This window comes from Stenella coeruleoalba (assembly GCF_951394435.1).
Source record: "Stenella coeruleoalba genome assembly, chromosome: 6".
In the NCBI taxonomy this organism is placed as follows: Eukaryota; Metazoa; Chordata; class Mammalia; order Artiodactyla; family Delphinidae; genus Stenella; species Stenella coeruleoalba.
Window position 1 is genome coordinate 73,663,550 of NC_137151.1, and position 16,801 is coordinate 73,680,350.

At 39.6% G+C, this 16,801-nt stretch overlaps 2 protein-coding genes across 20 annotated transcripts in view; one reads left to right on the top strand and one right to left on the bottom strand.

Moving 5' to 3' along the window:
- Positions 1 to 693: 693 nt before the first annotated feature.
- On the bottom strand, positions 694 to 9,930 carry FKBP7 (FKBP prolyl isomerase 7). Of its 4 annotated transcripts, XM_079924195.1 has the most exons (5): positions 9,348 to 9,930; positions 8,136 to 8,287; positions 5,792 to 5,842; positions 3,289 to 3,422; positions 694 to 1,093 (listed from the first exon to the last, which is right to left on the bottom strand). In XM_079924195.1, the coding sequence occupies exons 1-5, from the start codon at positions 9,596 to 9,598 to the stop codon at positions 932 to 934; spliced, it is 750 nt and encodes a 249-aa protein (XP_079780321.1). In that variant the 5' UTR covers positions 9,599 to 9,930; the 3' UTR covers positions 694 to 931. The 4 variants fall into 4 exon arrangements, 3 of the variants coding, with proteins under 3 accessions (XP_079780321.1, XP_079780323.1, XP_079780322.1); XM_079924197.1 differs by lacking the exon at positions 5,792 to 5,842 and having other exon boundaries at positions 697 to 1,093; positions 3,289 to 3,419; XM_079924196.1 differs by lacking the exon at positions 5,792 to 5,842 and having other exon boundaries at positions 744 to 1,093.
- A 1,211-nt stretch (positions 9,931 to 11,141) lies between these two features.
- PLEKHA3 (pleckstrin homology domain containing A3) overlaps positions 11,142 to 16,801 on the top strand; it is a 138,927-nt gene continuing 133,267 nt past the window's right edge. For 14 of the 16 annotated variants that reach the window (XR_013828671.1, XR_013828672.1, XR_013828673.1 and 11 more), the window contains exons 1-2: positions 11,142 to 11,859; positions 15,635 to 15,751. Coding sequence is in view for 3 of the 16 variants with exons in the window: in XM_079924037.1 (XP_079780163.1) it covers positions 11,820 to 11,859; positions 15,635 to 15,751 (157 nt within the window). In the remaining 13 variants the exon portion in view is untranslated. The remainder of the gene's footprint in view (positions 11,860 to 15,634; positions 15,752 to 16,801) is intronic. The other 2 variants (XM_079924038.1, XM_079924036.1) reach the window with 2 other exon arrangements.

Below are 16,801 nucleotides of genomic sequence, written 5' to 3' on the forward strand. Positions count from 1 at the left end.
ATGTGTAAAATAAGTTCTACACATTTATCAAAAACTTGATGGCATACCAGTTTGTAATGCTCGTTCATGGTTAATAACAAGAACATTGTGAGAAGTGACATAGGATAGAGATACCTAGAGAAAGGGAGACTAAGAAATAGCGTAGCATCAATTTAAAACTATCAAGACAAAAAGTTAGGGATGGTAGATATAAAGGCCTACGAGAAGGAAGAGGCGTATAATGATGTCTGAGGGAATGCAAGAGTCAGAGCAGTACAGACTTTATGATGCCTGCTCTAAGATAGAGGCACAAAGCCTTTGGTCTGATGAAATGTCTTTCAAACATTAGTCATTGGAACAAATACCTAAGGCCAGAAACTTACACCAAAAAGTACAGAGACTGTGTTGAGGCTCTCTGACAGAGTTATACAACTAATACTTTCCTGCATGTATACTAAAGGAAGATTCCTCGGTCCTATGATTTTTATATCCTACTATCCATAATGCTGTGAAATGTATAAACAAATGAAATGTTAATTCCTGGGTCCCTATTAAATATTTTAAAAATATGGGGCACTTTAAATATTAAAAATTGGATATTTACATAACTATACATGCTGTTAAGGTTAGAGTTGGGAAGAGCTTGTGGATTTTGACATAGATGTCCTCCTATAACCTGAAGGGGAAAAGCTGCCCACTAGGATGCAGAGGTCGATTTTATGGTGGTGCAATTCATGTTAACAGAATAAAGCAAAAGGAAACACAATCACGCCTTACTTGAAAGTTAACTTTTGCAAAACAGCCTCACATTTATTATTCCAAAATTACATGTATTGAAGGGATCAAAATATGTTCATGGGGGAAAAATAGAGAATACAACTCAGAGAAAAGTGACTTTGTTTTACATATAAAGTACAGTAAATAGCTAAGAAAATTTAGAAATAAAAATATGCTATAGTTCATCATGTTGATAGACATTGTATTCCTTAGAAGAAATGAAGCCATCACCATCATGGTCGTTCTTCTTAAAAATATCTTCTAAAACTGCATTCTGATATGACTTGTCACGTGGCTTCTCATCTTTTTCAAATTCCTTTTTCAGGTAATGACTTATCTAGGCCAAAATAATATTTCTTTAATAAAAATATATCACAAGAAATTTCCAGCAACTTTGAGAAAATGTTTACATAAAGAAACTCATATCTAAGACTGCTTATAATAAGTGATACAAAAACTTAAAAAGCTATTTGAGGTTTAATTTTTTCAACCTTTGAAGCAATTTTCTGAAGAGAAACAGATCTTCAAACTAGTTTCCCCCGAGGTTATAGGTGGTTAGTGGTACATACTCAGATTAAGATTTGAATTGAATTTTGTTGAAACTAAATGCTTTCCAATAATCTACACTATCCACATTACCAAAGGAAACTCCCTCTTAAGAATTTCCATTAGTGAATAAAATCCAAATTGGCATTTCTATAATCTCTAAAGTTATTGGGTTGGCCAAAAAGTTTCATTCGGGTTTTTCCAGCCTATGAAAAACCCGAATGAACTTTTTGGCCAACCCAATAATAAATATGTATAATGAATAAAAAAACCCAACTACAGGTTTTGAAATAAAATTTAATTTTCTTAATTTTTCTATGCTTCTATAGCTCTCCCCCAATCTACAAATTATGATCATCTCTCTAATGTCAAATAAGGAACAGGTATTCTGAAGTATTCCGTTTTCTCTATATGACATTTCTCTAAGCAAAGACACACTATAAGCACAGCCTAACATGGTAGCTACTAGCCATATATGTCCATTAAGCACTTGAAATGTGGTAGATCAAATTGAGACAAGCTACTGTAAGGGTAAAATACACAACAAATTTTGAAGATAATAAAAAATGTCATTGATAATTTTTATATTGGTTTCATGTTGAAATGGCAATATTTTAGATATATTGAGTTAATTAACATTAATTTCACTTGTTTCTTTTTACTTTTTAAAATGTGGCTACTAAAACATTTAAAATTATGTATGTAACTCAATTATATTTCTATTGGAAATTATGTATATTACATAAATAAATCATATATTAATACATATAATAACTAAAGAGAGTAAAGCACAACGTTTTGGAGATAGTGTTAAACAAGGCTGGGTATTTTATTTATTATCACTTTTTTTTTGCATTGAAGTATAGTTGATTTACAATGTTTCAGGTACACAGCAAAGTGATTCAGTTATACAAATATCTATATATCTATGATCTATTCTTTTTCAGATTCTTTTCCATTATAGGTTATTACAAGATACTGAATATAGTTCCCTGTGCTACAGGGACAACAGTAGGTCCTTGTTGTTTATTTTATATATAGTAGCGTGTATCTGTCAATCCCAAATTCCCAATTTATGCCTCCTCTCCTCCTTTCCCCCTTGGTAACCATAAGTTTGTTTTCTACGTCTGTGAGTCTATTTCTATTCTGTAAGTAAGTTCATTTTTGTATCATTTTTTTAGATTCTACATATAAGTGATACCATATGATATTTGTCTTTCTCTTAGTTTACTTAGTATGATAATCTCTCTGTCCATCCATGTTGCTGCAAATGGCATTATTTCACTTTTTTTTAATGGCTGAGTAATATTCCTGTGTGTGTGTGTGTGTATACACACACACACACACACACACACACACACACACACACACCTTCTTTATCCATTCGTCTGTCGATGGACATTTAGGTTGCTTCCATGTCTTGGCTATTGTAAATAGTGCTGCTATGAACATAGGGGTGCATGTATCTTTTTGAATTATAGTTTTGTCTGGATATATGCCCAGGAGTGGGATTGCTGGATCACATGACAACTCTATTTTTAGCTTTTTAAGGATGCAGAAGCTAGGTAACTGAACTCCAGGACCCTGTTTACCAACTTTCTGGACTACACAGTTCAAATTTTTCCTAGCTCTTTTAATAATCTCATGTAATCCTCACAATCCTATGAGGTGGGAATTGTTTGCCCAGTTACAAATTCCTACAGTGCTGCTTGAAAAGATCTTCTCCTGTAGGTTAGATGCCAGAAATGCCTCGTAGAGATTAGTTTGGTATTTTAATGACCCTCTTGCAGGGAGAAAGGAAATTAAACAGTCTTAGTTTCAAGTTTTACATTAAAAAAGTACATTTTCTTCTTGGAATTTAGTTTTTTTGTAACCAGCTCTATAAAAGCAAATTAATCAGTCCATACTAGGTAGAAGTAAAAATAATAGCTATAACACAGATGTGACAAAAAATGAGATTGTACATATGAAATCTGTTTGAATTACCTCAGTTTTAGAAAGTTGCCGGTCATTGTCCGCATCTATCTGTTTAAATGTTTCAATGCTTCGTGGTCCTTTGGTCACAGCATAGAGCTCAATCTCAAAAATCAACGTTGCATCAGGTGGAATCTTGCCTTCTGCTAAAGGTGTAAATTTTAACACTTTAACTTACATGAAGATAACGTTCAAATATTTATTTACAAATAGCCATTATAGCATTATGATTATATTATTTCATATTTATAAAAATTGCTTTCTAAATATTTCTTAGGAACACTTTTTCCATATGTCTTCAAACCAAGTCAGTTCTAAAGACCCAGGGGACCATTATTTCCTGATTAAATTGAAATAAATATAAATCATGTATTTTTAAAAATTAATGTATTTATTTTTGGCTGCGTTGGGTCTTCGTTGCTGTGCGTGGACTTTCCCTAGTTGCGGCAAGCGGGGGCTACTCTTCATTGCAGTGCGCAGGCTTCTCATTGCGGTGGCTTCTCTTGTTGCAGAGCACGTGCTCTAGGCACGTGGGCTTCAGTAGTTGTGACACGTGGGCTCAGTAGTTGTGGCTCACGGGATCTAGAGCGCAGACTCAGTAGTTGTGGCGCATGGGCTTAGGTGCTCTGCGGCACGTGGGATCTTCCTGGACCAGGGCTCTAACCCGTCTCCCCTGCATTGGCAGGTGTATTCTTTTTTTTTTTTTTTTTTCGGTATGCGGGCCTCTCATTGTTGTGGCTGTTGTGGCCTCTCCCGTTGCGGAGCACAGGCTCCGGACGTGCAGGCTCAGCGGCCATGGCTCATGGGCCCAGCTGCTCCGCGGCATGTGGGATCTTCCTGGACCGGGGCACGAGCCCGTGTCCCCTGCATTGGCAGGCGGACTCTCAACCACTGAGCCACCAGGGAAGCCCTAAATCATGTAATTTTTATTAATATACCCCAACATTATACAGGAGAGAGCTAGTGCAGAGAAGAAATTCACAGGCAGAACAATTTCAAAGATAGGTATCTTTTAGAAAATGATTTTGTTCAGTTATTTGGAAGTATGAATAAAATATATGTATTAGTATACATGTCTTTCAAATTTTTATAGACAAACAATAGTGCAATGACAGAACAAACCAGTAACAATTTCATGAAGAAATTTATAATCACAAAAAAGCCTTCTAAGTATTAAGTTAAATAGCTCTCTTTAATAAAGTTAATCTATTAAGTGATGTCACAGATGACTTTAGCAATCTATGGGCTACTTCAGATGGCCATTCATAAAAATGACCTGCAGAAATGACTTGCTAAGAGGCACTGGGTGGCTTTTGTCACCAGTACATTATAGTTACTCAAATATTTGTTGAATGAATGGCCTCTATCACTTATTTAAAAAATGGCTAAGTTTGTTCTTTGAAGCAAACAGTAATTTTTTAAATGAAAAAGTGGAGAATTCTTGCTAAAGTATTTACATAGTCCAAAGAAAAAAGCTTGAAAGTTACAGCCAAAATAAGTGGATCAGCCATCTCCAAAGCCAGGACATAGAAAAATCTACTCACATATTACATGACTAATGTGACCATCCCAACCAACATACCACATATTACCTGACTTTATAGTAAAAGAGCTAGAGATTGATTGACTGATCATTTTTACAAAACCGATTCCTATTCTGTCCAGTTAAGACCTCTTTATGACAGAAAAGTAACTTCTCCTGACAATAATTAAAAACAAATTCAAAACACAAATTCAAATTTCTTAAAAAATATTACAAGTCTAAGTTTCCCCAAAATTCTACTGTAAACATAGACTATATTGCCAGTTAAGTTTTATCTTACTAAAAAATTACAGTATAAAGAAGAGAAAAATATGCATTTGCTATAGAATTACTTGTATTTAGAGAAGCAGATCAAAGAATTAGAAGTTAATGTAAAGAATCTATACATACCACATGTACTGTTAATTAAAGCACTAACAAGTCACATGCATTTCAAGACATGCAGGGGTGCTCTGTGACATTAGGCAAAGATATTGCGCACAGGAAAAGACTTCTTCAAGTACTACCTAAAATAAAGTTATAGCTAATGTTAGGTCTTAATAACAACTTATTTAAAAAAGCTTATTCAATCAAGATATTGTTTGTTAAGCAGTTACTTATGGTATACACAGCAGCTTTTAAAATAATTGAATTCAAGCTATTAGTAAGCTATTATAAATAATGCAGGTAAACTAGCAGTTAACTACATTCCAAAGAACACACTTTTGTCGGGCCTCAGTTTCCTTACGTGTAAAATGTAGGTGTTGGTGATGTTACTAGTCAGATTCATTATTTTTATATATTTATTGAAGACACCTCAAATTGAATATGAACTAACTTCAAGTCAAATTTCTACATTTTTGTAGCAAGGGTCTGGCTTATTAATAGCTTAGGCAGACTGGGTAGTCATTTGTATCTAAGCATAAATTAGTTTACAAAAAGGATAAAACAAGTACTCATTTGTCACAGGGTAACAGGACCCAAGATGAGCACCTATTGATGAGAGATGTGGGTGCCCTGGTAGCAGGCAGAATGTGGAGGTATCTGCAAGAGAGAAAGAGAAACTCTGAAAATGAGATTAAGGAGAATGAAAGGCAAACTCTGCCTATATCATTTTGCCTAGAATTGACCTCAACCTATGACAGCATTTTTAGGACAAGACTGCGTTCAATTTATCTTCAATTCTCTCTCCCTCTCCTAGGTTCCTTTACAACTAAAAATAGGATACACTAATTATGGTTCTGTGGGAGCTATTTTGATGGAACCAAATGATTGGCGAAAAGCTTTGAAAGTGAAGCTGTAGTTATTTGGAACTGTCTCTTTAGGAGCTTTAAATCTTATTGGATCTGACTTGTACCACTAACTTCCCTCCAATCCAATTTGGGGCAGTGATCCCCTACTTTTGCTGGAAAGAATAGGCGAGGGAACCATTCCGCCTAATGAGTAAACTAACAGCCTTAAAGAGGGTGTGCCATTTCAATGAAATATTGGGGAGTAAAGACAACATTTCATTGTAGAAAATCTTTAATTGCTTTAATTATATTCTAAATATTTCAAATACGTGGGGTTAAGAAGGGCTCTAAATAGAATGAGGAGGTAAAGATTCTTCCTTTGGGGAATTCCCTGATGGTCCAGTGGTTAGGACTCTGCACTTCCACTGCAGGGGGCATGGGTTCAAATCCCTGGTCGGGGAGCTAAGATCCCCGCAAGCCCTGGGGTGTGGCCAAAAGAAAAATCAAACTTTATAGTCTTCACACAGCAATAGGAAGCAAGGACCCAACTGAGAATGCAATATAGAAACCGGCCCTCTGCCACACAGCCCATTTTCCCCTCTTAAAAATTTCTCTATTCTGCTCCACTTTTAACTTTAGTGATTTTAAAAAATTTAATTTTTGAAAAATTAATACATATCTTTCTCTGTCAGACTTATTTCACTTAGCATAATACCCTCTAGGTCCATCCATGTTGTTAGAAATGGCAAGATTTCATTCCTTTTCATGGCTGAGTAATATTCCAGTGGTGTGTGTGTGTGTGTGTGTGTGTGTGTGTGTGTGTGTGTGTTGTGTGTGTGTGTGTGTGTGTGTGTGTGTGTGTATACCACATCTTCTTTATCCATTCATCCATCGATGGACACTTAAGTTGTTTCCATATCTTGGCTATTGTAAATAATGCTGTAATGAACACTGGGGTGCATATATCTTTTCAAATTAGTGTTTTCATTTTCTTCAGAAAAATACCCAGGCGTGGAATTGCTGGATCATTATAGTAGTTCTATTTTTAATTTTTTGAGAAACTTTTGTACTGTTTTCAGTTGTGGCTGTACCAATTTACATTCCCACCAATTGGGATGTTATATACAGCACAGGGGATATAGTCAATAATACTGTAATAATTCTGTATGGTGTGTAATCTATAAATATATCGAGTCACCATGTTTTATACCTAAAACTAATATAGTATTTTAAGTCAACTATACTTCAATAAAAAATTTAGTACATGCATACAGTAAAAAACTTAAATAGTATAATATATTACAGAATGAGAGGAAATCTCCTTACCCTTGACCCTCAGGCCTCCTTCCCAGGAACATTTAATATCATCAGATGGTGTATTTTTTAGATAGTCTATGTAGATACATGATACGTATGTGAAATTTTCCCTCTCACATGTAAGCTCTCATTGAGGTTAGGAAACTGTTTCTGCATTGTACACTGCTTTATGCTCAGTGCCTAGAATAGAGCCAGGCACTGATGCTCAATAAATATTTGTTGCAGGAATATATTCTATCCCATTTTATCTTTAACACATTAATACATATGGCTCTACTTCATTCTTTTTACTGGCTGCACAATAATCCACTGTATAGATATAGCATAACTTAGTTAACTAATTTCCTACTAAGGGATACTCGGGTAGTTTGCAGTCTTGCTACCCAAAAAAGTCTGCAATCCATGTTCTTTAAGATGTACCTTGGTACACATTCCTGGAAATGGAACTAAGGGATCAGAGGATATGTACATTTTAAATTTTGATAGAAATTGCTAAAGAGGTCGAATGATTTACATTCCCAGCAATAATGCATGGGACTGCTGTTTTTTCCATACCTTTGCCAACTTTTATGTCTTTGCTAATCTGATGGGTGAAAATGGTATATCATTTTTGTTTTAATTTCTTTCTTTAATGATGACTGGACTTGATAGAGCTAAAGTTTATTGGACCCTATATTCTATATCTTATTTAACTTTGAGAGTCTGCTTTTGATTTTTTAACTATATACCCGAAGTCTATGACTTATTTTTAAATATAACTTAGAGATATACATATTAAAACACCTTACCATAGCCTTCCTTTCCATATGCAAATGAAGGGGGTATAATCAATTTTCGCTTCTCGCCAGGACACATATCCGTCATCCCAATGTCTAGGCCTTTTATGACTTGTCCAACACCAAGAACAAACCATTTGGGGTGGCCTTCATTTTGTGTCCGGCTATAATTAAAAACAACACCTAGGTAAGTTGATTTCAAGAAAAATAAAATCAAACTTTAAAATACAGCTGAGCATTTAGTTCCAATTTAAAATTGGAGTCCTCTCTAACCATCTCTTTTCCTATATTAAGATTCATTCTGAACCCCCTAGTGGGGTGTTTGGCTCAAACTTCCCTCATAATAGCCAGACAGAGGTATGATTTGCCCAAAGCTAGTCATTAGGAGTCATCTCATTTTCTTGTTTTGTCATCTTTACAAAAACTATTCAACAGTTAACTTTTTAATGGGTCTCCTGCCCCTAACTAGCTGCATGGATTGTCCAAATGACTTATTTACCATTCTGGGTTTGTTCTAAAAAATAATGGTACAGGTTTAGCCTCAAAAAGTCATTTGAACCATGATTAAAATTTGTATTTTTTCTTCTTATTAAATTTCTCTATTCTAGATGCAAAGAACTAACTTTCCCCAATTGTATTTTTATAGGGTAAGAGCACAGAAGGAGAAAAGACATTCTACCTCTGAGTAATAAACCATCAATTAAATCAGAGTAAGTAGTGGTGGGATGAGGGGGCAGGCAGGACACAGGGTCCGGAAGTCACCAGACAAAGTCATTGTAGTGGCTTCTTGATACAGCTGGAAAGTGGCCTCCAGCCAGTAAATATCGTGCTTCTGAAGGCCAGACAATATCTCCCAAACAACTCTACGTAGTCCTCAGTAAGGAGGCTCCAACCCACAGCAAAGGAAAAGTGTGAACATTCTTACAAACAGTACCTTGACTTACTTCTATAGGTACGAAGGGTAGTGGTGGTGGTCGGGGGAGTGTATGGATGTGTGTATTTTTAATAATTTCTTGGGTCAACATTTTCAGTAATTTAAGATAATATTCCATCTAATAGGGAAATACTGTATCAAATCTGATTTCCCCCCTAGAAATAAAAGGCTGAACTCTCGCTGTTAAAAAACAAGAACAAATCAAACAACAAATTAGGTTTCTGGTTGGTGGAGGGAGGCTAGATTTAGTGCATCAACTGGACGCGGGAGCTGTTCGCATCATTTCCTACCTGCAGTAGAATTTCGAGCCGTCTTTAGCCAAGAAGCCGTCGTAATGGGCATTTAGCACGTCTCCCTTTTTGCTTGTGTTAGAACAGTTTTCTGGACGATGCAAAACTTCAATTTTCACTTCCTCTATGCTCTCCTCTGCCTTTTGTCCTTGAGCAGTAAAAATGCCCCACAGGTAAACGAAAATGATTAACCTAAATAAGAAATGCATGATTCCGAGAGTCGGCCCCAGATGACCACCGCGTTCCCTCATGCGTGTCACTGGCGCGGAGTGGCCGCGCCAGCAGCCTAGTTACGACGCGTGGCAGTCATTGTCCTACGTCATAAAAGGCCGGGGGCGGGGTGAAGCGTGGCCCCGCCCCCTTTCCCTGCGGCGCGCCCAGCAGCGGAATTTTTGCGCGTTGGCTGCTGGTTTCGTCCTGGTGGGACCCCTAGCTTTGGCTGGCTGTTTTCAGTCGCTAAGGCAACACTCCACACTTGCACCGCATCTTCTCGCTAAGTCTGCATAATTTACAAACAGTTTCCTCAGGGTTCGATAGTAACGTTCGCGTTACCTTTTAAAACTGGCAAAAGAGGAAATAAGACTGATGGGATGTCGTAGTCCGAGGATACGATTGTCATTTCTGGGCATGAAAGGCGTCTCCTCAGATCCCTAGAGAACTGGTGGGCATCGGGGGAGGCATTCTGCTTCTGCGGTGTCTTTGAAGCGCCTTCTCGGGGTCGAAGTCATGCATCAAGCGGTTCCAGGCTAAGCCACACACTAGTACACAGAGGTACCGCTGCTCCCCGAAGCGGGTTAACGGCTGTTCCCCAGAGCCGACTCCAGCGATTCGGGACCGGCTGCTGGTTTGCATTTCCTTCCCTCACCACTCGCTGTCGCCCTTGATTTGAGGGCTTCTAGGAGTGCGGGTAAAGCTCTTAACAGTTTTGCTTTTCTTACCAAGTCTGCGACATAGGTAATTATCCACATTCCACTGACGAGAAAACTAGGTAATTTGAGTATTGGGCATTCTGTTTCAATCTCACGGCTAATACGCGGCAGGGATTTGACCAAGTCCGACACAAAGCCAGCCTTATATCCTCACCCCCAACATTTTAGCATGAAGAACTTTACAACAAACAATAAATTTTACTACCCCATCACCGCGGCCTTATATCCACTACTTGGATTCTATCATTAACATTTAACTATTCGTATTCGATTTATTAAATACATTTCCATCTGTCCATCTATCCGTCAATTCGCCGTATTTCCAAGCGAACACCCAAAGACTTTTACCCAAACCAGAAGGACCTCAGCGAAGGCCTGGATTAGGCTCTGGAAGGGGAGGTGTTATCCGCCTCAGTGATGCTGAAAGCCTAAAAGCCGCAGCACCGAGCCTGCTTATATCGGCTTTGCTTAAAGCTTGTGAAATTACAGAAATCTGAAAATTATTGTCAATTATACAAGGGGATGGTCATTTCCAAACAGGATTTTAAAAAATCATAAAGGCTAGAGAAAACTTCCATTTTTAAAATAAAGTCCAACGCTTGCTTCCGTGTTTTATATTCTAAATGAAGTTGTGGCTAAGATTCTTTGTCGGCGTGGTGGGACTCTCAATGTACACTGACTTCCTAGAAGATAATTTCTCGGACCCCCTGAATGGGAGAAGGATACGAAGGAAACATAAAGAGGAGGCTTTTTTTTTTTTTTTTGAAAAAACCACCAGAAAGACCTGAGACTCAGTTACAGGAAAACCTGAGAGGCCTACGAGCGCGACGTGGGTGGGGGAGGGGGGCGGCTAGTCCCAGGGTCGGCCCGGGGGCTGCGCACGTAGCCAGGTCCGAGTCCGCCGGTCCCGGGCCCTGAGGCTTAGGCCCCGGGGGGGCCGTCGGTCCGAGGCTCGGCGTTCTGGGTGAGAGCGGGAACCCAGGGCCGCCAGCCTAGGGCCTGTGGGAGGATGAGGAGGAGTCACGGCTCCGACCCGCCCTCCTCGCGCAGCCTCGGGCTGGGCTGAGCCGCAGCAAGGCGCGCCCGCTCCTCCAGCCCCGCCGCGGGGGAGGGGTTTCCCGGGACGAGCCGGCCCCTTTCATCCAGGAAGTGAAAGCGACGTCGAGGTCAATGAAAACAAACGAGAGACCTGGGGGAGGAAAGGAAGGCGGGCGAGGAGGAAGGAGCGCCGGGGCGCGGAAGGGAGCAGCGGGGCGGTGGGAGCGCGAGCGGGAGGCCGGCCGCGGTCCCGAATTTGCCGCCGCCTTCGGGGCTCGCCCGGGGATGTCTCAAGGCCCCCAAGCACCACGCGGCGGCCGCCGTCCCGGCCTCTGAGGGCCGCCACGTCCCGGAAGCGCGCGCGGGCTGAGGGCTGCTCTGTGCTGGCTGGGGGCGCCCGGGGAGGGGCCCGGGCGGGCCGGGAGGGGCTGCCCAGGCCCCGCGTTTCCCCCTTCACCGCGGCCGGCGCCAGGCCAGGAGGATGCGCGGCGCCGGGCTCTGAAGCATGGAGGGAGTTCTGTACAAGTGGACCAACTATCTCACGGGTATGAGGGCTCCACTGACCGGGGTGGGGGTGGGGGCGGCGGGGAGAGAACTTGGACGGGCTCAGGCAGGGAGGCTGCGGAGAAGGCGGGTAAGGGGCTCCTCCTCCCTCCGGCAGGCCGGCGGGGACCCTCACAGCGAATCGCTTCTGTCTGGTTCCCGGGCTTAATCGCTCTCTCTGTCCCTTGTAAGTGCCCATCTGGCCTCTGCAGGGGACAGTTCGAGGCTGCGCACCATCCTGAGGGTGGGAAGTGCACCTGACCATTTCTTTGACCGTGTAATAATACTTCTGTTTTCTCCTGTAGCTTCCGGAACCATTCCTAGTCACTCTACATGTGTTGCTGCAGTCTCTGCCTTTATTCACACTTAATTCAGCATTTTGTTGATAACTGAGTTGTTGGGGCATAGGACTGTGATGGGCCCTTTAAAATCAAGATTTCGTTTTAGGAAATCTTTTCACTGTTTCTTTTAATTTTCCTTAGCAACACGGTTTATTTTAAAAGTTCTCTTCGTTGAAGTTGTTCAAGCATAGCAAGCAAGATTTTGGAAGCTGTTCCCAGATTATATTCTCTTAGGGGTTGATTGTCAATGAGTTATCCTTATGTTTTGGTATTCAGGTAAGTGTGTGAGAAATTGTGGGAGAAAGTGCAAGACACAGAAGGTGGAGCAGGCAAATCAGTTTCACTCATGAAGTTGGTTGAAAGGAAGAACACCAAAGAACTAGGTGTTTCTGTAGAAATGAGAGACCAGCAGGGAAGGGCCCTTTTCCATGACACCAACAGTCTGGTTTATTAAAAGAGCCTTAAATCTGAGTTGTAGTCCCATCTCTGCCATCAGCTAACAGTAAGGACAAGTCACTTTTTCCTCTCAAGATCTGTCTCATAGGGCAGTGGTGATCAACTAGTTTATCCTGAAGGTGTCTTCCAACTCCAGAATTCTGTGATCTCACCAAATTAGAGGAAGGGGAGTGGATTTAAAGTAGGATTAAATAGCAAACAGATTTCTTGGTTTAGTGTAATAGGCCAGTCTTGATTTGCTGCCCACTTGTTCACTCTGCCAAAAGTATTGAACCCCTTAGTAATTGTATCAGACATTCAACTAGTGTCCATCTGACCTTGTGCAAAATTTGCACATAAACACTTAAAGACATAAGCACTGAGCTATAATTGTCTCTTCTTTTTGATTAGTTGGAATGTTAAAGACATTTATAGCAGTGAATGCTTTAACATTTATGATACATGGATGTTTTGTTTGCATTAGAATGTCAAACACTTTATTTCTGTAACTGGTATGTTTTAACAGGAAACATTTAAAAAAACGAGGCAAATTTTTTTTATTAGGCATTTTCACATGGGCTGTTGTGAGAACAGTTATACTGTTTAGTTTAACTTTGAGATGGTAGTTACTCTGCTTTGAGATGCAGATGATCATCTCATTGCAAACATTCTAAGCACGCAGTGGCTTGGGAGGTCATGTGAGGATCTTATGCATAGCCCAGAGCAATGGGTGATTACTAAGATGAGTCAAAATTTATTCCTGGAGCTAAATGTGGTCTTAGTGGCCCTCTTTCTCATCTCCTGTCGCTGAGCACCAGCTGGTTGAGCTTTTAACGTTGTGTACTTAAGGTTTTAATCTTTGCAGAGCATTTAAGTTAACTGCTAGTATGCAGTGTAGAAGCTTGATGAAATGAAATCTTTTGTTTGGAAGAATTCTATTTTTAAAATTTAAATTTGGCTCAGTGGCATGCTGATTATTTTAGTTCATCTTAGGTCAGAAGGATGAATAGCTGTTCATACTAAGTGATCTTTAAGGAACCTTCCAGTTTGATGACAGTGTGCTTTAAGAATCCTTTGTAGAGAATAAGAATTTCAGTAACATTTGGTAGTTTGAGATAAAAAAGAATGTGTGTTATGAAAACGTATTAGAAAAAGGAATACCTATGCATTTTTTTCACAGATATAGCCCTTATATATATGTGTGAATCAATTAGAGATTGTTTCATTAAATATTTCTTCAAAGAGGTATGTAGAGATCATTAGCAGTCTTAGATTAATATACTTAACTATAGTCACTTTTCAAGTTGGTACAAATTCTAAATGAATCATTTTGCTCAATATTTATTTTAAAGAGGTATTGAATCACAATAATGCAGGCTTACAAAATCACAATTTGTCCTGTAGGCACACTAGACTGGGGTTAGAGGAGTGTATTTTCACCATAACCTTCTTATAATTTGTTTGCCAAGGTGAATTAATATTTGGAAAGATACCATCCTCATCATTTCTATGCATGCCCAATACATTATGGATATACTGTGTATCTGTACTCTTATGGGTAACAGGCAATATCTCAGTTTTCTGTAATCATTCATTCATTCAATCACTTGAGAATTAAATTTTTTTTTAGTACCTGTTGTGTGCCAAGCACCTTTCCCAGGTTTTGGGAATTCAGTGATGAACAAGATAAAGTTCATGTACCAGAAGAACTTACCTTCTAATTTGCTAGACCTCATTAAGGAGTATAGAGTTTCGTAAAAAGAATTTTCCAAGCCTCTGAAACTTGGTTTTGGATATCCATCCCTCTGAACTGTATTATCACATTCCCTGCTGTTAATCTTTTTATGATTACTCAGCATTGTCATTTCAAAAGTGTTATAGGTAAAGCCTTTTGGGGAGGTAAATCCTGGGTCTATATCAGGATGTAAGAATGATTCCCCTATCTGTCACTGTCTTGGTACTATTTGGCCCAGAAAAACTGAACTGATTAATATAGCAGACAGTGTGTAAAGTGACCAGGCTGAATGGTGATTTAACAGTCACAGAAAGAACAAGGGCAGTCGCACTGCCTCCAGCATGGTCACCATGTTATTAATCAGTGAACTGTTGTAAATTAGTGGCATGCTTGATAAGATTTCAGGGAACACTGAGTATGGCTTGCAAGAGTGGGAGTTGAGCTTCAAGGAAAGACATCATCACCCCCAGCTTCGCATTAGAGCCAAGTCTGTGATAGTTGTGTGCTGTAGTCACTGAGTCAATGCTAATTAAATGAATGATTTCAATTTCTAGCATTTCTGCCTGAGCTGTGCAACAGCAGGGCAAGGAGAGAGGAGTGGTGGCTCCATGCTCTCACCACAGGGTATGCGACTTCTGTGTGAGAGACTGTAAATCATTCAGCACTCACTGTGTGCAAGGGAGTTGGCTTAGGTGGAGTATTTTATAGGAGAGAGGAAAGCCACATTGCAGAATTAGAGGGCGAGGTGGCACTTGAGAGGTCTTCTTGTTCAATTCACTCATTTTGGAGACTGGGAATTTTTGATATTTAATGGGATGAAAATTCGTCTCAGGTTATTCAACCTGGGACAAAGAATGATAACAAAACTAGGGCTAGAATCCATGTCTTCTGTTGCATTTTCCATTATGTTATAACCTGACTCTGTTTCCCTTAGAAGAAAGGGGCAATTGTGTTTGGGCTGTTTTCTGTGTGTAGGGCTATTTTTGAAGATGGGTCTGATGGGTTGTTAATGAGAAGGTTGTAAGCCAGAATAAAGGTATTATTCCCCATATTTATTCTGATCTAGAGGTTTCTCCAGAAATCTCTTCCAGCAAAATGGAGATTGATGCAAGAGTATTTTGGGCAGATCTTGGCAATTAAGATTTTCATTGTCAGAATGTTATTTTAGAGCCAAGAAATGACATGGATGGTAAATTTTGTAATCATAGTTTTCTGTGTGATTAAAGTACTTTTTTATTGCTGTTTTGTTATTTGTGATCTTTGTAGGTTGGCAGCCTCGTTGGTTTGTTTTAGATAATGGAATCCTGTCCTACTATGATTCACAAGATGATGTTTGCAAAGGGAGCAAAGGAAGTATAAAGATGGCAGTTTGTGAAATTAAAGGTAAGTGAATATATGGAATTAAATGAATTTGTAGTTAGGTAAGTAAAGGGTTCTTCAGCATACTGCAAAAAGAGGAGAAAAGCGTTTCTAACCAGGAAGGGATCTTCTAATGCCATTTATCTCCTTAGCGTTCAGAAGTGGCACTTAGCATTGTTAGGCACAATTTTTGATATTTCTCCCTCTATAAATATACTTTGAATTGAAATTCGAAGTACTAGTGCTAGTCTTCCAATGTGGACTTGAAAAAGCAATTTCTTGTGGATGCCACTTTAGTGTCCATGCTGAGTCTACAAGTGTTTTCTTTCATGTTCATTGAAGCGTGTTGTAAAGATTGGAAGCTGAACTCTAAAGATGATGAGGCCAGCGCAGGTTTTTGGTAAAGTATGAACTCAGAGTCATAAACTCTGGTTCTTTGCTGAATTGGAAATAAGCTCTTCTGGGTAATAGAGATGTTTTTCCTTTCTTTTTCTTCTTTTTTTTAATGATCTTGAGAGTTTCAAGGAGTACTGGTCAGGAATATTGTAGGAAGCTCCTCTATCCGAATTTGTCTGGTGTTTTTCCCATGATTAGACTGGGGTTATGGGTTTTAGGGAGGAAGAGCACATCAGGAGTACATGCTGTCAACATGATACACCATTTTTTTTTTCCAATGTATAATTTCCATTTTAATATTTTTTTTGGAGAGGATGGTTTTTCTTCAGTCTATAAGGACTTAGTCTTTACATGGACTTTGGTGGAGGTCATGGGGCAGCTTCCGCAGGTCTAAACTGGGGTGGGAGTGTTTGGTCCGTCTGGGATGAGCTTCACGGGAATGATTCCTGACTATCTTGCTCTGACTGGCACAACTCACGCAGTAATGTAGTTTTGATGTAAGTACAGGTGGGGAAGCACATAGGAATCGAAGACACTTACTTCCGAAATGTCCCCGATGGCTGCGGCCTCTACTGTGTTAATTAATGACCTTAATGGTGTCCTTGGGCATGCATTGGGTGAAGTTGGTGCAGTGAATAGGCTGCACATGGCCATGGCTCTTTTTTGGCATAACTGTTG

What these genes read in the sequence shown, in the direction of transcription:
- FKBP7 (XM_079924195.1), bottom strand. Translation starts at nt 9,598, where the DNA reads ATGAGGGAACGCGGTGGTCATCTGGGGCCGACTCTCGGAATCATGCAT. An exon ending in ATATGGAAAGGAAGGCTATG is followed by an intron (nt 5,843 to 8,135) that starts GTAAGGTGTTTT and finishes TCTCTCTTGCAG; the next exon opens with ATACCTCCACATTCTGCCTG. An exon ending in CCCACATCTCTCATCAATAG is followed by an intron (nt 3,423 to 5,791) that starts GTGCTCATCTTG and finishes TTACACCTTTAG; the next exon opens with CAGAAGGCAAGATTCCACCT.